Genomic DNA, 23,994 nt, shown 5'->3' with positions numbered 1-23,994 from the left:
CCTCTTTAAGGTTACCAACAGTCATTTAAGTTGCTGACTCTGATGACTTCTTCAGTTCTCATCCTTCTTGAGTAACCGCTCTCCCCCATTCTGTGTGTTCTCTGCTCCTTCAGACTTCGTGGCACTGCAAGGGATGGAGGAGTAGCTAACATTTATATAGATCTTACTATGTGTCAGGCACCTTGCTAAGTGCTTTAGAATTCCTATCTCATTTGATCCTCACAGTAACTCTGGGAGGTAGGTGTGCTTATTATCCGCTTTTGACAGATGAGAAAATTGAAGAAGGCTGAAGTGAAATGACTTGCTCAAGGTTACACAAGATAGGTCTGCTTTGAAGTCAGGATTTCCTAATTTCAGGTGCAGTATTCTATCCACTCTGCCACCTTGCAGTGTATGAAGGAGAAAAGTTCAAAGGAAAAGTTCTTAGCCTTTTTGCATCTTGAATGCTTTTGGCAGTCTGGTGAAGGTTTTGGAGCCCTTATCAGAATAATGTTTTTAAATGTATAAGATAAAATACCTAAGATTATAAGGGACACCAAATATAATTGATAATAAAGATAAAATATTTTTCCTCTATGGAATTTCATTGACCCCCTGAAATCTATCTACACATGCCAAGTTAAGAACCTTTGGCCTAAAAGGGTACTTCAGAGTCAAGTGGAGCTTTTTAAAGGCAGGACAAAACTTGAATATGTTTGTAAAAGAGCTGGGAAGGAGCCAGCTGGTAAGGAGAAAGTGATGAGGAGAGAGGCAAGCAAGGGACAAGCTCTGCGGGGAGAAAGGAAGGCAAGAAAAAGAAAGGTGCAGTCGGAGACTGGGACAAATCCCCGAGGAACTGAGACCCCTGCACTATAAAGCCTGAGGCTCCAAAGAGTCACCAAAATTTCTTGATCATAGCGCTCTCTTGGGGGTGGTGGTGCTTGTTTGTCCTTCATTCTTGAAGAGGACCAGGACATTAGGAAACTGATGTTATGACTCGCAAATGAATTGGATTTAAGTGAGGGAGGGCTGTGCCAAGTTCCCTGCCTCACTCTTTCCTCACGTGTCATCTGGATCCATGACAAGATATTGATTATCAGGATTGGAGACAGGCCTGGATGAAATGAGAGACCTTGGCCTGTTGAAGCTAAGGTCTTTCCCAGGTCTCCTTTTGGGTGAGGCAATGCCCATTCAGTGATTAACACTAGGTAAGAAATGAGGCAAACAAAAGAGGCCTTTTATACCTAGTCCAAAAAATCCATCTGGGGGTGGGGCAAGACCCTCAGCTCTTCTGGCCAAAACAGAAACAATTGCTCTTTACACTCACTCTGAGCCAGCAGAGTCCAAACAAGAGAAGAGCTTCTCTTGGAGGACTAGATGAGTGACACACTTGGGGTACCCCAGAACTAGGGCAAATCAAAATGTCTACACCCTAACCCGAGTCCTACAGCAACAGATTTTAGTTCAGGGAAGTATCATCTTGGATTCTGTTTTAGAGGCCCTAATTCTTAAGTGCCACTTGATCTCTAGGCCAGAAGACTGAGTTCAGGCAGCATGGCCTCCTTGGATGTTACTGCCAGGGAGGAATAATCAGGGGAATTCTGGCTGTCCATAAGAGATAAGTTTTGAGGAAGAGGCCAAAGCTAACTCTACCATTTTCTTTCTGTTTAGGGGAAAGGACTGGTCTGGGAAAGTGAGTCCAGCCCCAATGCTAGCATGAGTGACAGGGTTGGAGAAGGAACAGGACATGATGGAGTTTTGGGAAAGAGTTCTCTCAAGTCCTAGGGTCAGGGGCAGAGCTGGGGAAACTGGTAAAGCAGCCTGTGTTCCCTCAGAATACACTGTAGTAGGGAATCCCAGCAGCATTCCTATTCAGCTTTTTTATGTCTCTTGGCACACCTAAGAAGAGGAACCAGAAGGTATAGGGAAGGGAGATGTCAGCCTCTGGACTCTGGCTCACTTTTTAATGCCCTAGGAGGGGTTGTGCAGGCTAGAGGCACCTAGCTGGTTCTTCCCAGGTTTTTTTCTAAGGGGCCTTCCCTCCAGACCCCCGCCCTTCCCCCTGCTTTGCTCCCTGCAGGAACTTACCTTGTCAACCTTGTCCTTTCTGGGGTTGTCAGAGTGTGAATGAACTAGGGCTCACGTCTCTCCCTTCCCAAGGGCTGAGTTTTGTTTCAAAGAGAGATTTTGTGAGCTTCTTTCCACCTCAACCGAAACTGAAACTGCTTGCATTTTGCACTCAAGATATTCCTTTTCTTGCGCCATTTCCAGGAAAGAAGGAAATCAGACGTGAATAGAAATTTCCTGTCTTCTGTACAGGGTTGCGCAGTCTGTCTGCTGATGGTATCCCAGGGGACTAGAGAGGCTCAGTGAGGAGGGTAAATGTGTGGGCAGTCAAAAACCACCCACTTCCTCCACCCTGCCCCCTCCCTTTTCTCTTATTTCTTCTTCCTCACTCCTTTCCACTGAGTTCTACATTTGGCAAAGTAGGGAAATAGCAAGGAGAGAGAATCCTTCACTCATTATTTATTTCTCAAACACCTCCTGTATATAAAGGCTTGTGCTGGGTACCTTTTCTCAGGGAAGTCAAGGTGAGGAAATGCCCACAAAGAGTACGGATAGAAACACATGTGGCTGAACCCAATCAAACTTTCTGTCCTTGTCAGCAATTGGATCAAAGTTGAGTTTCCCCCTGATATTCTTTCATTCTGCCTCCTCTAGACCCTAGTGAAACCAAACTATCTTCTATCCTCCAATTATAGCCTGATGTTTTCCCCTAAATAATTTAACAAATATCAGTTTGATGCCTACCAAATCACTGTTGGATATGGAACACTGAGCCAGGTTCTGGGGGAGATACAGAAGACTTGCCTCTCCTGGAGCTGGGGTGGGGAAGCTAGATGTCCAGGTTGCTACAGTGCACAAGGTCACATGAGAAGGACAAATGAAAGGACTTGGTAATATCCGTGACCAGGGGAAGGTCACTACTTAGACAGAGGGACTGAGGAAAGGATACTGGAGTGGGAATTTAAATATGAGTTCGCCCTCTAAAAATGGAGAGAGAAGACACTGTGTGAGCAGAGGAAAGAAGGCAAAGAAGCAGGAGAGGGTCCTGTGTTTTAGGAAGTTGTGGAATGAAAAGGGAGAGAGTATTTGTTGAAGAATGTATCACCATCATATACTCTCAGAGTTGGAAGGAACCTCAGATCTATTGCCAGCCAGGAGCCCCTTTAATATATGCCAGACAAATGGCTGCCTCTGAGCCTGGATGACCTTTTGGGTTAGTTGTTCTCACAGTCCTTCTAACTCTGAGATAATATGCATTGTTCCATTTCAAAGTTTTCTTGCAATTAGAGTTAGTCAGTTAGGCAATAAGCATTTATTAAGTGCCTACTATATGTACTATACTGTGCTAAGCACTGGTGTTTAGGGTTCTGGCTTAAAGGAGGATCAAGTGGGCATCGGTTCTCAACCATCTGTAGAATTAGGCCTTCCTGAGTCCGGTGAAATTTCACATCTTTGCCAGCTCAACCACACACTTCCTCTATTCCCCATGTTCTCTGGGAGCACTTTTTTACTTGCAGCTCTCTTAGGAAATGGTCCTTTCCTAGACTCTCTCCCACCTTAGTATTTCAGAATGTTCTAGTATTTTATGTATACAACAGTGTCACAACTGTCAATTACACTTAAACAGGAGTCATTTCATTGTATGGTATCACCAGGACTGACATAATAAAGGGGGACTCATGAATAATGATGATAATAATAAGAGTGAGCATGTATCTCAGAGTACATTAAGGTTTGCTAAGTGTTTTATTTTTATTTTTATTGTTAAAAACAATTTAATTTAAAATTTTGAGTTCCAAATTCACTCCTTCCTTCCTCCCTCCCCTAACCCCTCCTTAGATAGCAAGCAGATATAGGTTATACATGTGCAACCATGTCAAACATTTCCATTTGAGTCATTTTGTACAAGAAGACTTGAATAAAAGAAAAAAATGAAAGAAAGTGAAAATTAGCATGCTTCAGTTTATATTCAAACAATATCAGTTCTTCTCTGGAGGCAGAGAGAATGATTCGTCATTAGTCCCTTGGGATTGTCTTAGATCATTGTATTGCTGAGTATAGCAAAGTCATTCACAGTTCTTCGTTGTATAATATTGCTGTTACTGTGTACAACATTCTCCTGCTTGTGTTCAGTTCACTATGTATCGGTTTGTATGCATCACTCTTTCCAGGTTTTTCTGAAATCATTCTGGTCTAAGTATTTAATAAATATCACCTCATTTAATTCTCACAAAAACCCTAGGAGGTAGATGCTATTATGATCCCCTGTTGACAGGTGACAAAATCGGGGCAGGTAGAGGTTGAGTGACTTGTCTAGGGTCACACAGCTAGTATGTATCTCAGGTCAGATTTGAGCTCAAGACCTCTTGACTCCACATCCAATTCTCTAGCCACTGAGCCATCCAGCTACCTTTCCCTCTAGAAGCAGCCCATGACACTTTTTGGGATTATTCTGATGGTTAGGTGTGAGGGACTGTTTGATGTTGGCTACTGCCAAGTGGAGGCTGTAGCAAGATGGGGTAGGAACTGGGTATTAGGAAGTAACCGGAGCTCACGCTCCTGAGGCAGGGGTTGTGGTAGGTAGAATTGTGGTGAACTGGGATGGGCTGGATACGGAGAAGTCCTGAGGCAGTGGGCAGTGCTATGTGAGCTGCGATAAGCTGGGGAAGGAACAGGATATAAGAAAGTAGCCAGAGCACGTGCTCCTGAGGCAGGGGGCTGTGCCACGTGGGAGTGGGACGGCAGAGGACGAGTTCCCTTTGCTTAGTCCCCTCCCTAAATGCAACGTCAACCCCAGACGCCTCCTTCCTGTGTCCTTCCTGACTTCCTGGGTCACGTACCTTCCCTTTGTGTAGCACTGACCCCAGAAGCCTCCTCCCGGTATCTGGGCCTGACTTCCTAGGTCACATACTCTTTGTCTATGCACTAATCTCAGACGCCTCCTTCCTGTATCCGGTCCTAGCCTCCTGCGTCACTTCCTCTCCCTTGGTGCGCTAAACTCAGACATCCCCTTCCGGTATCTGACCCTACAATCATTGACTAGTAGGCGGGCTGAGGAGGAGGGGCTAAGTAGGTACTTAAGGAACGGGGTCGCGGGTCGGAGCACGTGCTCTCTTTGCTCCTGCTCTCTTGCTATGGCCTTCCTGCTTGGCCTTGCTGTGATGGCCTCTGAATAAAGCTCGGGTGTTGGCACCTCCTGGTAGGCTCGTCTCTGTGTGTTTATCCAGATAGGCTCCGAAGACTGGTAAGTATGACTCTGGCAGCCTGCTCCTTATAGGAAGAGAGTGCACGGCACAGCCGGCACAGTTAGGAAGTCTTATCTTTTTTTCCTTTACTTCCAACCTAGATCTGATTCTGCAACTTTCACCCAGTACCCTGGTCCTGTCTTCTGGGTCTGGGAAGAACACATTTCATGTCTCTTCCACATGAGAGCCCTTCAAATATTTCAAGGCAGCCATCTAATCCCTTCGCTCCAGGTCCTTTAACTGGTCCTGGCATATGGGCTCTCCAGTCTCTGTCTCATCCTGGACGTCTTCCAACTTGTCAATACTGCCATGCTTCCAGGAGCTTCTACAATTCAGTAAATGGACATCAAGGGCTGCTGTGGCCTACCAAGTCATCATTGTGGTGATGACTTCTCTGAATTTTGCTACATTAATTAAATTATTATTTAGCACTTAAAGACTTGCAAAGCACTTTTAGAAATGTTATATCACTTGATTCTAGCAACAACCCTGAGAGGTAAGTGCAATTATTATCTCCATTTTAGAGATGAGAACACTGAGGCAAACAGGTGAAGTGACTTGCCCAGAGCCATACAGAGCTAGTAAGTGTTTGAAGCAGGAGTTAAACTCAGGTTTTCCAAGGTTAGCACTCTGTTTACCACCAATCTAGGCTGATCTTTGCAAGGGCGGGGGGGAGAGACACATAAGCCACCACAGAACCTCTATATGCCAATGTCTTTGAAATGTGGCTCCCAGAACTGAACACAATACTCCAGATGGGTTCTGGCAATTTAAGTGACTCCTAAGACTCATCTTCCTGAATTCAAATCTGGCCTCAGACATTTTCTAGCTATATGATCTTGGGCAAGTCACTTAACCCTGTTTGCTTCAGTTTCATCATCTGTCAAATGAACTGGAGAAGGCAATGGCACACCACTTCAGTAATTTTTGCCAAGAAAACCCCAAATGGGATCATGAAGAGTCAGACATTACTGAAACAACTGAACAACAACAACGTTTCCTTTGAGTTCAAAATCTATGATCCTATCAACTCTCTTACTTTTTAGAAGAAAAGAGTAGGACTCAGAGAAGAAAAAGACCTTGTGCCAGGTCACATAACAAGTGAGTGGTAGAGCTCTCCTGCCTTCTACTCCCATCTTCTCTCCACCAAAGCTTGTTGCAGATGTCTTCTCTGTCCCAGGTTCCATGCTTACCCAAGGCCACAACCTGAGTACTTTCCTTTATAACATTTCTCTCTGTCTCCTCCTTCGTTCTCCTGTCCCTTCCCCAACCCCCAGCCCAAACCACCTCATACAAAGCCCTTCAAAAAGTGTGTGAGTTCCTAAGGAATATTAGCTGCCTTGTTTTCAGCTCTGGTCAAAGATTTGGTGGGAGTGAAAATCAAAATGACAGGCTTGGCTAAATGAATGGGATTCTCCCACATGCTCTTGCTAAATTCTGTGCTGAATATGAGGTGATAAAAATAGATTCTTTTGATGCACTGCTTGATAGTATTTAGATATGTTTCTTTGCTGATATGCCTATCTCGTAGACTGTAAGCTCCTGGAGGGCAGGGGTTCCATCTTATTCCTTTTTGCCCCCACCCCTCCACTCCAGCACTAAGCATGTTCCCCCTCCTCTGTAAAATGTGAAGAATATTTGCATTCCCTATCTTACGGGGTTGTAGTGAGGAGGGCACCCTGTAAATCCTAAAGGGGATAGCAATGGGAGTGGTAGCTTTTATTGTTGTTGGATGATGAATAGATGTTTGTTGAATGAATTAAGAATAGAAGAGCAAATACATAGAATGAGTAAGAGATCATGGGTTCAGGGCCAGGCAGTGTCAGACAGACAGGAAAAGGGCTGTTTCTCTTGAATTGAGAGGGACCCCTAGACCTGAATGTACCCTTTCACTGAGGCCATTTCCAACCTGCTCTCTGGCAGGTACCTCCCTACAGCCCTCTCCTCCACTCTTTTGCCCCCATTCCCCAACTTTCCACCTCTTGGTGGATTCTATTGCTTTGGGAACCTATGGTTAGATCTATAGCTACTGCTTCTGAGAAAGGTGTTCATTGACTGCCCTATTTCCCTTACCAACTTTGTGCTTTCCCAGACCAAAACCTACCTTGGTGATCACCCTCCCTTACTTGTGATGTCTCCCCCTATAAAATATAAATTCCTGGAGGGCAGGGCCTGTCTCATTTTTGCATTTGTATCCTCAGTGCTTAGCACTGAAAGCCTTACACATCCTACTTAATAAATACTTTTTCATTCATTCATTCATTCATTCATTCATTCATTCATTCATTCAATGCAATAAAGATCCAAGTGGGCAGACTAAAGAGAGATGGGAGATTCTGGGAAGAGATTGTAAAGTTCAGGAAATAGGGGTAATTATTTTTCAGTTACAGATGAAGTGAGGGTTTTGATCCTGTATATGAAAGTAGGGAGGGAGGTAGAGAGTCCACTGGATGTGTCAGGGAGGGAGAGTGGTTAGGAACCCTCCACAGGTAAAAGGGTTGTTGTAAAGATCAAATGAGATATTTGTAAATCATTTAGAACAGTGCCTGACACATAGTAGGTGCTATAAAAATGCTTATTGCTCCCCCAACTGAAATTTGCTTCAGGAAAATCTATTACAGTTTAGGTAGCCTTCCTGTCTCGTTTTCTATTAGGATTCTCAGCTTCTTCTCCACTCCCTGGGACCTGCAAAAAATACATTATAGTTTAAAATACACTTACTGCATCACTTGGAAAGAAGAGATGTAATATTCCCCAAGAAGCTAAGGTTCAGCCATTCCTCTGAACTAAAATAGCTAGAAGCCATTGTTAGAAGAGAGCTGTTTAGTCACCCCCTTCTCTACGCTGTTCAACAATGGAGTTTGGATCAGGAACTTTCTAGACTTTCTCCTTGGATTCTCTACCCAGCAGGGAGCAGTATCTCCCCTTCTCCGCCCTGACCCTGAATGGTTTCTCTAGCTATTGTTTCCAGCATCCAGTCTCTTCATCCTCTTCCCAATCCCACCATGATGTTCTTCCTCAAGGGGCAGTCCTCAGCCCTCCCCTTGTCTTTATACTGTATTTAACCCAGTAGGGGCTAGAGAAATAAGTTTAAAGTTAACAGTAGGTGTTAAATTGAACATATTGATTGTAGATGGGCAAGTAACTTCCCTATTCCTAGGGCAAATAGTTTGCTTAAAAGCCGTTGAATAGAAATGAGTTGTCTCTTGCCAAAGGTTCAAGGCCAACAACATGTGGACAGGATGATGTCTTTCTGGGAGGATCTAAGCAAATGCAATTACCATCCACTTCACACTTCTTCCTCCTCATGATCAATTTTGAGAAACCTTCTCCTAAGTTTTCTTATTGCTCTGGCACTCTAGTCTAAGAAGCAGAAGAGATAGGTCAACCTTGGGAGAATTGGCTGTTGAGTTTTCTAGAGATTGGTGCAGCTTGATACTCCAATGGATCTATGAGCTCATCAATTTGGGAATTCTCCCCAAGGAGGCAGATTGAACCTGTTGATACCTGCCTGTTCTATGTGATATGGCCCTGTCCTCCCAAAAGTTCACCCCAAGGGTCCAACCAAAGTGCTGGAGGCCTTTCTTACTCCATTCCAAAGGGAATAGTGATTGTCCACTTGGCATTCCTTGCCTTTTCCAAATGACCAGCCCAGCTTCTCTTCCTAACATACTGCTCTTGCAAACATCCTTTCCCCCTGTTCTTGAAAGTTCCTCATATGTTGTAGCCTGCTTACACCCACCTATGCTTCTTCATTATTCCCCCCTGCATGAGACAAATTTTTAATTCTTTGGAGGCAATTGCATTCTATGTCTCACTGCCATTTAGTTATACTAGTAGAATGTTAGCATTGAAAAGACAAGCCTTTGTTTTTCTGGGAATCTTGTGGTCAGCAAAGGAGCACTCCAGAGAGGTTATCAAGCTCTCTGCCTTCCTCTTCCTATTCAGTTCTAGACTTAACTCACTGTCCATCTGAACTGTATAGCACATATATATATGTGTGTATGTATGTGTATGTATATATACACACATATATGTGTATACATATCTATCTATCTATCTATCTATCTATCTATCTATCTATCTATCTATCTATCCATCTACTATTAGAGAAGCCAAAATGGCATTTACTGAAACACAGGTTGAAATCTAAGCAATAACTATTCTTCATCCACTTGGTCTTACTTGTGTAGATGGATGGGCCAAGCTCTTTTGAATGATCAGATTTCTTCCAGCAATGTTCAAGGGCTTGATGAAATCAGTACAATTTCTTCTGCAGATGGGAGCATCTAAAGGACCTAACCATACACAGGAAATCCCTCTTTGAACTTGTCTCTGGCAGAGCTCCTTTATCACAGTGGTGAATAGTGGTGAGCATACATCTTTCCTGTTTTAGGAGTCACTTCATGTTTATTATCAGAAGGTGCTTGAACAGGGTTCTTTGTGTTGTTAGATCTTCTGGGGAATCTTGAATGATTTTGATGTATGGATGAGAGATATTTTATTATGAAGAAGCCTGTAAATTGGCATTTTATTTTACTGAGTCAAATGCAATCAACAAAGAAGCACAGTGGAATTTATATCTTCTCTACCTTACATTTAATTGTAGAATAATAAAGATGTGATCCATTATTGAATATCACTTATAAGAGCCTACTTCTTCTAGTACCCTGACTGAGGATTCCCTTGGTTTGCATTTGGATGACTTTCATAAACATTTTATTAGTTATTAATGTACTCTGGTAGTCATTTTTCAGTTGAAATAATTTAATTCTGAACTATTTAAGTAAATGATTGAAAATAAAAATGGGCAGTAGACACAATGAATACCATTTTTACCAACAATAATCATTTTAACCAGTGTAAACAATGTAATTTTTCTTTTCTTTTTTTCCCCCTTTTTGGTGAGGCAATTGGGGTTAAGTGACTTGCCCAGGGTCACATAGCTAGTAAGTATTAAGTGTCTGAGGCTGGATTTGAACTCAGGTCCTCCTGACTCCAAGGCCAGTGCTCTATCCACTGCGCCACCTAGCTGCCCTCTTCTTTTCTTTTTATAAATAAATTTTGATATCTTTTATTTTTGTATCACTGCAATTTCCCCTCTACCTCTTGCCCTCTACATCACATATTAACAAAGACCTTTTTTAGAATAAAAAAAAGAGGAAAAAGAGAAAAAAAAAACCAGTCAACCCAATGAATAATTGACAAATTCTGACAATATATGCAGTTTTCCACATCTTTGGGTCCCACCTCTGGCCTCTGCAAAGGAGCAGGGAGAGCTATCTTTTCATGTCTATTCTTTGGGGTCAAATTTTTTCTTTGTAAGTTTACAACATTCATTTTCCATTGTTTTATGGCAGTAGTTCTTTCCTTTTACTAATCAATGCAAGTTAATTCTCATAATGGGGAGACCAAAAAAGCCCATACAGCATCTTGTGAAACATATCACTCACTTGCTAGAGAGAGATAGCTGCCAGTTATCACACCTGGTTTGAATAGAAACTCATTTGTGAAATCTTACAAAGAAGGAGGATGGATAATCATAAGTTATTATGTATATAATGTATATTAGATATAAAATAATATAAATTATTGTCTCATAAAGCAGAAGGAATCAGTGCAGAGTAAAACAAGTTTAAGGAAAGGGTGGCAAGATAACTAATTTAGCAGTCATTCCAAGGACATTCAAGGATGAAAATAAAAGAATTGTTAACAGAAGAGAAATGAAGATGTGCAAAAATAATTTTTAAAAATTATTTTCTTCATCAGGGACAAGGAAACCACCACTCTTGACCCTGACACCTAAGTCCTGGACATGCTTGTAAAGCAATTAGAAGTGGCAGTAAAGATAGCAAGACATCCAGATTGGACCTGGTGTTTATAGAATATATCCAAGCTGGAAGCAAGAGGATTGTGTGGGCATTGAGGGACCAGGATACAAGTTATCTGGTTGTTTGTTTGTTTTGATACAAGTTATCTGAAGGAAGAGAAGATACTAAAAGCAGGGGGTGGGGGTGGGGAATCTCAGTCTTCATTAAGTTAACACCTTAGGCTTTATACTGCTAAGTTAAGGGAGTCAGGAGACAGGGAATTGAGAGAGATCTTAGAAACCTGTTGTCTGTCCTCAAACTAGACTGACTTATGGTGAAAAGTACCTGGGAGAAGCAAAGTCTTGAGCTAAATTAGAAGAATATTGTGTAGGTGCATTGTGGACTACAGGACTAATGAAGGTAGAGAATGAATGTGTGTAAGAGACTCCCCCCAATTGGTTGTGCATGCACTCATTTGTACATAAATGTTTGCACGCTGTTGTACCGCTTAGCCTCTGAGTTGGCTGAGAGCAGGGACTTGGTTTTTGCCTTTTCTTTTTTCCTATTCCTAAGCACTGAGCATGGCCTGGTAAATTTTTGCTGAGTGGCCTAGTGATTGGAGTCTTTTAACATTTTGTGGCTAACACGGCAGCACTTGGACCTCCCTCCTCATATCCCTTCCTCTCACTCCATGGCAGGCTCCCTTCATTTGCCAATCACACATATCCTTGATGAGAGCTTTTGCACCACTTCTTGTCCACAAGTCCTCATTGTTGGTCTTGCTGAAGCCTACTTATGTCCACTATGTGTCTGCCCCTTTGTTCTTTGGGTTATCTGTCATTTTGATTCTCCAGAAGAACTTTCCCAGGTGCATATTGATGTTAAAAAGATGAGCTTTTGTGTTAAGGAATGGCTTAACATCATTGAAAACAGTGTATAATTTCCCAGAGACCATGCAACCTACTGTCCTACATTTCAATTCTGGGCCCAGCTCAATGTCTATTGATTGGGCCTATTTGATATTGAATTGAATCGGATGATCTCTACAGTCATTGTATGTATGTATGCACACATATACGCACACCATACATAAAAACATGAAGGAGAATAGTGTAAGATTTTTTGTTCACAGATGGTCATGTACTCAGTACAGTCTCTGAAGCTGACGTGCAGCAAAGCATGGATTGATTCTCTGCTGCTTGAGCTCATTTTGGCCTAACAATTAACACCAAGAAAACACAAGTGCTTCACCAACCAACACCACACCATCCATTCGTGGAACCATCCGTTATAGCAAATGGAGAAGATTTGAATACTGTGGATAAATTCACTTACCTTGGTGGTATCTTTTCTAGGGATGTACACATTGATAATGAGGTTGATGCACACGTTGCTAGGGCTAGCTCAGTGTTTGGGAAGCTCCAAAGTAAAGTATGGAAAAGAAGAGGTATTAGGTTACCTACCAAACTGGAGGTCTACAGAGCCATTGTGATGACCTCTTTGCTGTATGCCTGTGAAACCTGGACATGTGCTATGCCAAGAAATGGAATCTTCCCATTTGAATAGTCTTAGGAAGATTCTGAAGATCACCTGGCAGGAGAAGGTACCTGACAATGATAGCTATGTACAAGTATTTCAAGGGCTGCAGAAAAGGGACTGGACTCGTTCTGTTGATTTAAGAGGGCAAAACTGGAAGCAGTGAACAGAGGATGCAGGCAGGCAGATTAAGGCTTGATGATCTGAATATTTCAGGATGCTCTTATCTCTGTGTTTCAGTTGAGAGAGGCAGAGGAGGTGGGAACATAGCAGAAAAAAAAAGCCACAAACCTGATTCGCAGCACATTATACATTCTGGAACTGAAAAGAGAAAATGCCTGTTTCAGTCTTCAGAGGCTATCCATTGCCAGGATTCATTAGGAATCATAGCACAGAACAACACTGCCCAGCTTCAAATCAAAGAATCAAATGCACCCTGCACGTGTCCCTGACTCAGCTTGTCTTCCCATCCCTATGGTTCTTACCATCCAGTCTAGCAGGTGATTGATTGGGCCAGTGCTAGACCTAAAAGTAACAGCTCACTTCTAGCTAGCGAGGGTTTAAAGTTTGCAAAGCACTTCCCATAGATTATCTCACTTGATCCTCAAATGGACCTGAAGAGGTCTGGGCTACAGGTGATATGATCCCCATTTTACAGATGAGAAGACTGGGTCCCTCAGCAATGTGGCCACAACACACAGCTGTTGTGTACATGTGAGGTAGGATTTGAACCAAGGTGTCTGCTGACCATAAGTCAAGAGTGGAGCTTCTCCATCTGTAAAAGGAGGATGCTAACGCCTGCCCATCTCACCCCTTAAGAGCCCAGAGGATTCAAGTGCATTGTGAGATTTTCTATTAGACAAATCTAAAGTAATATAAAACATGTAAATTATTGCTGACATCTTGTTTATGCAGATGGAGGAAAGGTCCCAAAGAATAACCTAATGAACAAGCAGGACCCAATATTCTCCTAAGACCTTCATCTTTCTATCACCATCATGAAGTTAGAGTGAATGGAATGCTGGAGAGGGAGACAGGGAACCCATCTATGGTGCAGAGTCATTAAGAACACCTGGGCTCCCTTCTCCTGCTCATTTTACAGATGAGGAAACTGAGGCAAACAGGGTTGAGTGACTTGCCCAGGGTCATGCAGCTAGTAAATGAAGATGGATTTGAAGTCAGGTCTTCCTGACTTCAGACTCAGCACTCTATCCACGGTACCACCTAGTGACCCATGTACATCTACACACATGTATGCATTATATACCTCTGTGTGTGTGTGTGTATATGTGCATATGTATGTACATGTATATACACATAAATATATATGCATACATCTATGTCTATATATATATATGAACACACACATATAGAGAGTGTCTCAAAAGCTATTAAATCTTTTAACTGCACTAAGACTTTTGAGGGCAGCTCTCTTAACCCTGTTTGCTGTAATTTCCTCTTCTGTAAAAATGAGCTGGAGAAGGAAATGGCAAACTCCTACAGTATCTTTGCTGAGAAAACCCCAAATGGGGTCATGAAGATTAAACATGACCAAATGACATCAAAAAGGTTTTTGGGACACCCTGTATATATTTTAGTTCCAGTGACTTCATTGGTATTGAGATTGGCCAATGAAGAAACTCCCTCTGCCAGTGCAGATCTACAACTCCTTAGCAATTCACAGTCACAGAGATTTGCCTGGGGCACTGTGAAATGAAGTGTTTTGTCCAGGGTCACACAACCAGTACATGTCTGAGGTTAGACTTGAACCCAGTTCTTCTGGATTTGGAGGCCACTCTAGCTCTCTAGCCACTCCATTTCCTTCCTTGTTCTTATTATCTCCTAAGTTCTATCTCCTCCATCCTACATAGAGGGAAAGGGTACTTAGTTCTCTCTGGGGCCCACCTAAGCAGAATCCTCGGCTGAATCAAAACCAGAAAGGGTAGTTTCTCAATTCTAGGAAACTAAAAGTGTCCTTGAGGAGCTATGTGGACAGTGGTCCCCCTGGATGGGCTGTCAAGGGCTCACTGGGTCCAGGGGCTAGAAAGACAAGCAAGCCTGTCACTCACTTTTGAGTGGGAAGGTTTTCTGGTTCTTGTCGGGAAGTAGAAGAACACCTAGATAAAGAAAAAAAATGATTAAAAATGATAAAATTCAATGCAGTTGCAGCTATGGGAACAAAGGCATAGGGTTCCATTATTGGAGGGGCTATAAATCAGTGTAGCCTTTTTAAAAATTTAAATAGTAATTTATATTTTCCCCAATTACATATTAATCAAAATTTTGTAGCATTCATTTTCACAACATTTTGATTTCCAAATTTTTTTCTCCCTTCCTCCATCCCCTCCCCTTTTCTGAAAATGGTAGGCAGTTTGAAATGATTCATACATGTGCTATCATGTAAAACGTATTTCCATATTCATCACAGATGTGGAAAGTGAAACAGATGAAAAGGAAATAAAACCATGAGAAAGAATAAAGTAAGTGAAAAAAAAATATGTTTTGATCTGCATTCAGAGTCCATCAGTTTTTCATCTGGATGTAGATAACATTTTCCTTCATAAGTCCTTTGTACTTGTCTTGGATCATTGTGTTCCTGAGAAGAGCTGAATCTATAACCAAAAGGAGCACCTGGACAGCATCTCTCAAGGAATTATCAAGGAAAACTGCCCTGATATCGCAGAACCAGAGAGCAAAATGGGCATTGAGAGAATTCACTAATCACCTCAAGAGAGAGATCCCAAAATACAAACTCCAAGGAACATTATAGCCAAATTAGAAGACTATCAGGTCAAGGAAAAATTCTGCAAGTGGCCAGAAAGAAACAATTCAAATATTGGTGAGCCACAATCAAGATCACACAGGACTTAGCAGCTACAACAACAAAGAATCAGAGGTCATGGAACATGATATTCCAGAAGGCAAAAGAGCTAGGACTACAACCAAGAAACACCTACCTGGTGAAATTAAGTATAATACTTCGAGGGAAAAAATGATCATTCAATGAAATAGAAGGATTTCAAGCTTTCATAAGGAGAAGACCAGAATTAAACCAAAAATTTATCTCCAATGTCAAGATGCAAGAGAAAGTTAAGAAGGGAAAGGAAAACAAAGGATTCAGTGGAACTGAACTGTTTACATCCCTGCACGAGAAGATGATACTTGTAATTCTTAGAAATTGTACCAGTAATAGAACACATCAAAGGAATATACATAGACAGAAGGTATAGGGTGAATTTGAGGGAATGAAATAAAAAAATAACTAAGGGAAGAGAAAGAGGAGTATACTGGGTACAGAAGGAAGGGAGAGGTAGAACTGGGTAAATTATTTCACATGAAGAGACAGGGAAAACTTATTACAGTGGAAGGGAAGATGGGAGGGTGGGTGATGGGCATCATTTAAATCTTACTCTCATCAGTACTGGCTCAAAGAGCCACAAGCAGTGGAATATAGAAATCTATCTTGCCTAACTTGAAAGTAAGAGGGAAGGAGATTAAATAAAGATGGTGGTGGTGGGACTTGCAGAAGAAAGGGCAAATGGGGGTGGGGGGGAGGAGGTGGTAGACAGAATCAAAACACTATCAGGGAAGAAAAGAGTCAAAGTAGAGAGAGAACAAATAGGAGGAAAAATAGGATGAAGGGAAATACACTGTTAGTAATTATAATTGTGAATGGGATGAACTCTCTTATAAAATGGAAGCAGATAGCAGAGTGGATCAAAAACCAGAATCCTACAATATGTTGTTTCTAAGACAAGTACAAAGGACTCAGAAAGGAAAATGCTATCCACATCCTAATTAAAAATTAGGATGCACTCTGCACTCTGAATGCAGATAGAAGTGTACTTTTTTCACTTACTTTGTTCTTTGTGGCTCTTTTTCCATTTGATCTTTTCTTCTTTCACAACTGTGACTACTATGGAAATATGTTTTACATGATAGTACATGTATGACCTATATAAAATTGCCTACCATTTCAGGAAGAGGGGAGGCAAGGGAGGGTGGGAGAAAAATTTGGAACTCAAAATCTCATAAAAATGAATGCTAAATATTTTCTTGATGTGTAATTGGGGAAAAATAAAATACAATTAAAAAAATAAATAAAAGTGAACTTTCCTATTGGGGAAAAAAAGACCATATGTGTGGGGTAGAGAGGGACGTGGTCTCTGCGTATGTCATCTGCCTAAACAGTTGGGCAGCTGAGTTCCCCAAACACCAGGACATGTACTACAGTAATGCCCTCTCCCCTTCCCCACCTCCCTCAGCCCTTGGTAGGAGGAAGGTGGTTTATGGGGAATTTCCATTCTACCCATTCTAACCCCCACCCCATCCAGGTCCTTCTGATTCAACTTACACCAGTAGTCCCGGATAATCAACTTGGCAACTTGGAAAGCAAGTACACTGCCCCCAGGGACAGTCACTGCCTTCATTGTGTTCAAGCTCCCCTGACCCTCACCCTGGGGAGAGAAGGAAAGAGGGCAGGCATCACAGATCTAGAAGTAGAAGAGTCCTCAGAGCTCAGCTCATCCAACTCTCTCATTCTCAGGAAATCCCATCTCAGATGAAGGGACTTGTCCAAGGTCATACTGTTGGAATCTAGACTCGTGTCCTTTGACTCCAAATCCAGTGCTCAGATGTGGCTAGGTTTACAGCAGGGATCTGAGGATTAGGGAGTGGAGGAGAGGGAGGAGCAGAAGTCAGGATGGAGGCTGGGTAGGAGTCAGCCCCCAGTTCTCTGTGATGGGGAGAGGGAATGAGAAGAAATAGTAGGCAGGAACAGAGGCTTTGAGCTCCAACCTGGGTTGGGTCTTGTCAGATGCAGCTGTGACTGAGGACAACAATCCTCTCTCAGTTATTTGCAGGTGTCCCCTAAGCCATTTCCCTACAGCTTTTCAACCCCAGGCTGGCTCCCTCCAATGTGTGTGTGTGTGTGTGCGTGTGTGTGTGTGTGTGTGTGTGTGTGTGTGTGGGTGTGGGTGCGGGTGTGGGTGTGGGTGTGGGGGTGCGTGCTTCCTCATCAGACAGTCCTGGGAAGTCTCATCACATTTAAAGGAGCTTCCTGGAGTCATGAGGAAGGGAATGCAGCAGCTTCCTGACTTGGCCTAACTGCATTCCCAACCCCAACTGAAGTATTCTTGGATTATCTACTGTTTGATGAATATCCACACCCCTGAGAGCTGACTAAGCACCAATTACGCACAGTAGGACTTGCTATTTTTAATGGATATGCACCAGACAGGAAGCAGGAAAGGGACATGAACCTACAGAGTCTTCAGGTCCAGTCCAGGTCTCCAGCTGCCTGTGGGGAGTCTCTGGGGATGTGGGGCTAAAGCTGGAAGGTCCCTGGATGCTGGGGACTTCCTCCCTGCCCCCATCTCTCCAAAGTATGTTCTAACCTGGACACACGAGGCCCCAGGAATGGTGATCTTCCCAAAGCCTTCCTTCTTTCTGGACCTCTTCAGAATGGCCTCCTTCTGGGTCCTCATGGCTTCTGTCACAACATACGGGCTCTCTCCCCATTTCTGAAGCTCCTGAATGATAGAGGGCTCTGGTGCCTTCATTGTCCTGTAGGAGAGGAGGAGGGAATGCAGCAGGTAAGGCATTTGGAATTTCCTCCTCCCATCCCTCTCAGTTATGACCTTGCTCAAGGCAATCTCTGGGTATAGCATGTTTGGATATCATCAGGCTACTGCCTTGGGGGAGTTAACATAATGTGAATATGTGTATATAATGTGGTGTAATATAGGGGTTTAGACTTGGGGGATGGTTTGTGCACATGTTTGCAAGGCCTCCAGCTGTGACTGGAGCCAAAAGGACCCCTGTCTCCTATAATGTCAAACACATTTTGGAGGGATATCATTAAGGCAGAGCTATCAAAAGAAGGGCCACCAAGATGATAGTGAGTTTGAAAAAAAACCAATCAAGTGAGATAGAAACAATTCAAGGAACTGGGGTTGTTTAGCCTGGAGAAGAGAGAGTTTATTGTTTATATTGTTTTCCTGTCCCTGCTTCTTTCACTTTACCCCAGTTTGTGTAAGTCTTTCCATGCTTTATAGAATTCATCATGTTGGTCTTTTTTTTTCTTACAGCAGATTAATATTTCATTACGTTCATGTGCTATCATAGCATGTTTAGCTATTTCTCTTATCAATGAATATCTCCTTTGTTTCCAGTTCTTTGCTACCACAATAAATGTTGCTATAAATATTTTGGTATGCACAGAGTTTTTCTTTATGAAAATAACCTCCATGAGAGTAAATTCCTACCAGTGGAATCTCTGGGTCAAAGGATATGGACATTTGAGTCGTTTTCTTTGCACAATTCCAAACTGCTTTGCAAACAGGTTGTACTTAATTCACAGATCCACCAACAATGCATTAGTGTACCTGTCTTCCCACAACCTTTCAAACATTGACTATTCATGTCTTTTGTCATTTTTGCTACTTTGCTGGATGTGAGGTAAAGCCTCAGGGTTGTTTTGATATGAATTTTTTCATTACTAGTAATTTGGAGCATTCTTTCACAGTTTTGTTAACAGTTTTGCAATTTTTATGAGAACCAGTTGTTCAAATTTTTTAGAGGTTGGATTAGTTGTCCTCTCAGGCTTCTTCCGGCTCTGAAACACTAGGGTTCTATCAAATGAAGTTGGGTGGGATAGGGCTTACATGGTTCTATAATGTGGGTGAAAGAATAATGAGGAAAACAGAAGTTACAAGCAACTCAGAGTTTTTTGAAATATTTATAATCCACTGTAGAGATGATAGGTTATAAGCAGGAGGTAACAATGTTAGCTATGACTCTTTTTTTCCTTGTCATACAAGGCCTTTTTTTGTTTAACTCAAGAGAGCAGTTTTGTCAGATCTGAGATAATGGGAGACTTTGACCACCTGGACTTGAGATGGAAGAGTTAGACAGGGAACCACATGTTGATTGGGGAACTGTGATTTCCTAATGCAAAAAGTAGAGATGTCAACTAAGGGAAATGCCTTCTTGCATCTGTCTTCTTGGCAATGTGGCTTCATTAGTGAAAGATCTCAACATGAATACAGGAAGCGATTGCAAGAGAATCATAGTCACGGTGTTTAGTGAAGGGAGGGTACAGATCAGATGAAGATAAGCTTTAGAACAGCACATAAGGAGAGATTGTCCTTAAATATTAGTTTAACTGTTAGTATTCTACATGGTAAATTTTTGTGCAGCAAATGAATTAATATACTAACTAAATTGGGAAATAAACAATGTTTTCTCTCAGTATTAATAAAACCAGAAGACATAAAACAAGTTGTAGCTAAATTGAATGGCAGTTGACAAGCTCTCCTTGGGAAAGCAAATACAAAAGTAGAGTTAGTTTTGAAGATGACAAGAAATGTAATTTCATGGCCACCTGGTTGTTTTGCCTTGCAATGCTCATGAGAGGCAGAAACAAACAGACTGCTATGAAGATGACTGCAGATTATGCACTAACTTCTGGGTGGAAGATGAAGAAGGGGAGAAATTCTATGAAGAATTTGATATGCTTTCTGCCTTTGATAGGAGGACAGCTCTAGCAGATAACTGGGTAAAGGAAGTTTCCTGTTGATACTATCTCATGCAAGACTTGCACATCTGTTCTTGGAAGTCCTCATCTATTTATCCTGTCTGTCCAGGTGTTGCATAGTACACTCCCAGCACAAGATTGCTTCCATTTCTCCCTCTGTTCATCTTCAGCTTTACTGATGCTTTTCCCCTTTGGTTTCTGGATTTTCTCAAGTGAATATGCAATTCCTTTGCCTCTTTCATCTGTTTTGTTCCTTTTGACTAAGATAGAATCATAACAATAGCTGACCTTTGTATTGTTAGTAATGATAATGATAACGCATGTTTCTAGGATACTTTAAGGCTTCCTTGAAAATATGAGAAGGAAATAGGCAGGCTTTCAAAGGAGATTTTCAACAATAATCTTCATAGTCACATAAATGACTGAGAGCTTTATCCAACACAAGATTCTTTTGCTATTATTACTTTTTGATAATTAAAAAAAGTTCTGATTCAATTGAGCAAAACTAGGTATGTTCAGATCCTGCAAGATTGCTTGTCAACTACAACCACTTAAACAACATTGTTAAAGATATGCTGAGTTTTAAAAACCACTGGGACAACTGGAAGGTGGTATGGAAGACATCAGGCTTAGAACAGCACCTTACAACACAGCCTGGAGAAGAGGGCAATAAGGGGGAACTCAATTAATGTCTGTGGGTTAATTCAGAATAGGTAGATGAAGGGATTTCTTGCTCCATGGTCCTTCTCTAGTCTTTTATCATGACCTGAAAACTCTGGTCAATCCAGCCAAGATGGAAAGGCTTTATAGGTTGAGTGAGAGAATCCACATCGATTGTAATAAGAGATGCAAGCAGGAGGAAATGGAAGAGAAAGTGTATAGTGAGGGGGGCACATGGAGAACAGGAGATGGGGAATGTGGCTGTAAGGACAATGGAACATTGTACAACATAATTGAGGGAGCATATGGCCCCAGAGCAAAGACAGCCTGGGACTGCATCATCGTCTTCATCATCATGAACACCTTTACTGAGCACTGTGTATAGGGTGCCTCTTAGATATTTCCTTTTATTTCTTTCTTTTTTGGCTAGGCAATGGGGTTAAGTGACTTGCCCAGGGTCACTCAGCTAGTAAGTGTTATGTGTCTGAAGTCAGATTTGAACTCAGGTCCTCCTGAATCCAGGGCTGGTGCTCTATCCACTGCGCCACCTAGCTGTCCCTGGCTCTTGGATATTTCTGATTCTGGTCCTAGAAAATGGTCACATAGAATGAGGCCTTTGGTGGACCTCTTGCCTCCCCAGTCAGCCCCATTCCCACACACTAGCCCCCTCTCCTAGGACCCATAGTTGCTCTCAGGTGGCTGTCATTGGCAGTCCCTGCAAATCTTTCACATCAGCCAGCAATAATCAGAGCCACCATTTCCCTGACACTTAAGGATTTCAAAAGGCTTTCCTCACAAGCCCCATTTTATGAATGGAGAAAGTGAGGGTCACCTAGTGTTACTTGACCCTGGGTATGTCTCTTCAGTCCCATGAACCTCAGTTTACTCCTCTGTCAAATGAAGATTAGAATAGATATCCCTTTCAGGGCAACTAGGGGTACCTTGGACAGCCTGCTGGGCCTGGAGTCAGAAAGTCCCAAATTCAAATCTGGCCTCAGGTACCTACTAGCTGTGTGACCCTGGGCAAGTCCCTTAAGCCTGTTGGTCTCTCTTTCCTCACCTCAATGAGCCAGAGAAGGAAGTAAGAAACCATTCTAGTATCTCTGCCAAGAAACCTCAAATGGGGTTTTGGAGAATTGGACACATCCAAAACAAGTGAACAGCAACCACGGTCCCTTTCAGCTTTAAATCTTTTGCTATGCTAGATGCTGTGTTGAATGATTCACCCCTAGTTAGTAAGTGACAGGACATCTAGCCTAGACTGCATTGAAGAGGAAGGACATATAGTCAGCCTATTAGCTAAGTAGTTTACTCAGGAGAGTAGGTGCATCACCTGGAACCCACCAGCAATCATCAGGTAGCTTCCCGATTGGCTGAGAATGGGTTTGGAATTGGAAAACAGAAGAATGAGCTCAGGCCAGAATACCAGGTGGGCCAATTACAGATCAGTATAATAAGGATGTTTCAGTGGGGAAACTGCCTTTCAGCCATCCCAGGTTCACTCTCACTTCACAAGAACATGTCCTGATTGTTGGCTAGATTTTGAAATTGTTCCCCTTCCTATAGTATCCTATAGAGTTAGCTAATGACATTTGTTCTCCATCTTTCATACAAAGGGGAGAGGGAATCAAAAGTACGATCATGGGGCAGCTAAGTGGTGCAGTAGATAGGGTCAGGAAGATAGGACTTCATATCCGGCCTCAGACACATAACACTCACCAGCTGTGTGACTCTGGGCAAGTCACTTAACCACCCCCAAAAAAAGTGTGATCAAAAGTGTTTTCCCCTACACTCAAAACAGAACAAGTCATTTTAGCACCTGTGGAAGTGGACAATGTGCTAGCCTCAGAAGCAAATTCTTTCAGCCTGTAAAATGAAGGGATAAGACACTAGATGACTCCTCAATTCCCTTCCTACTCTAAATCTTGGGTCCTATAATCAGTTCAAAAGGTCACAAAGACAGAATACTTTTCTCCACAGTGTGCCACTGCTAAAAAAACATTGCACCTCCCTCTTTTAATCATTTAGCTGTCCAAGGGGAGAAATACTTTTTTTTTTTTTGCTTTTTGGTAAGGTAATCGGGGTTAAGTAACTTGCCCAGGGTCACACAGCTAGTAAGTGTCAAGTGTCTGGGGCCACATTTGAACTCAGGTCCTCCTGACTCTAAGGCCGGAGCTTTATCCGTTATGCTACCTAGTGGCCCTGCGAGCAATACTTTTTAAATGACTCTATAATGAGCAGCCAGGAGAGGGCAGCAGCGTCTAGGGTTTCAGCTCCTTAGCTAGATTAAATAAAGAAACTGATAAACTCCATAGACAAGAGGCTTACCCATGGTCTAAATCCAGGGCGCTTTCCCCTGGATTGTGTCTGTGATGTTTACAGATCATCTCCACCCAGATGTCCCGCTGACGCCTCAAGCTCAACCAGCCCCAAACTGAGCTCATTCAACTGCAAACTTGATCCTTTTCCTGATGTTATTATTCCTGTCTGTAGCAACTCTGTTCACACGGTCTCCCAAGTTGATAATCTGGGAATTATTGTTCTTTCTCCACTCTCATGTCTCACATCTAACCAGTGAGTAGGCCCTGTTGATTCCATCACCTTTTACATCTGTCCCCTCCTCTCCATACCCATTGCCTCCACCCTATTACAGCCCCTAATTACCACCTGCAGGAACTAACCCAATTGCCTCCAAATAGGCAGTGATGCCTCCTCCATCCTCTCCCTCCTTTACTTTGGTCTTCATTTTGCTGCCAGACTCATCTTCCTCATCTGTCAATCTGGTCATGTCATTCCTCTGCTCAAGAGTCTTCAGCAACTTCCTACTGCCTACTAAATACAGTTCAGACTCCTCTGTCTGACGTTCAAGACCTTCCTTCAATCTGAGGCCCATCAACCTTTCCTACCTTACTACATAGGACTCCTCAATGTTTCCATTCCATTCAAACAGGACTGTTTGAAACTGCCCTCAAAAATACAAACTGAAATAGGTCGGAGGTTTCACCTTACAACCAGAAAACTGTCAAAGATTACAAATAATAGACATGACAATGTTAGATTGGCTATGGAGAGACAGGCACACTAGTACACTGGAGATGGAGACATGAATTGGTTCAGTCTTTCTGGAAAACAATTGGGAATGATGCTACAATGTTCACAT

The 23,994-nt window shown here is 42.4% G+C and overlaps 1 protein-coding gene and 1 long non-coding RNA gene across 3 annotated transcripts in view; both read right to left on the bottom strand.

Annotated features, from left to right (window-relative positions):
* Window positions 1-23,994, bottom strand: part of LOC114041440 (gasdermin-D-like) — a 51,257-nt gene that overhangs the window by 25,138 nt on the left and 2,125 nt on the right. For both annotated transcript variants that reach the window (XM_027859897.1, XM_027859896.1), the window contains exons 3-4: window positions 18,034-18,202; window positions 17,062-17,094 (exon numbers count right to left, since the gene is read on the bottom strand). In XM_027859897.1, the coding sequence (XP_027715698.1) occupies window positions 17,062-17,094; window positions 18,034-18,202 (202 nt within the window). The remainder of the gene's footprint in view (window positions 1-17,061; window positions 17,095-18,033; window positions 18,203-23,994) is intronic.
* On the bottom strand, window positions 7,861-17,050 carry LOC114041443. The gene is made up of 4 exons (XR_003568926.1): window positions 16,992-17,050; window positions 14,707-14,754; window positions 12,929-12,958; window positions 7,861-7,976 (listed from the first exon to the last, which is right to left on the bottom strand). It is a non-coding gene; the product is annotated as an uncharacterized LOC114041443 (long non-coding RNA).

This window comes from Vombatus ursinus, unplaced genomic scaffold (genome assembly GCF_900497805.2).
Source record: "Vombatus ursinus unplaced genomic scaffold, bare-nosed wombat genome assembly UNPS02014173.1, whole genome shotgun sequence".
Taxonomy (NCBI): domain Eukaryota; kingdom Metazoa; phylum Chordata; class Mammalia; order Diprotodontia; family Vombatidae; genus Vombatus; species Vombatus ursinus.
The sequence above is the reverse complement of the archived record's forward strand: the minus strand, read 5'-3'. Positions and strand labels throughout refer to the sequence as shown.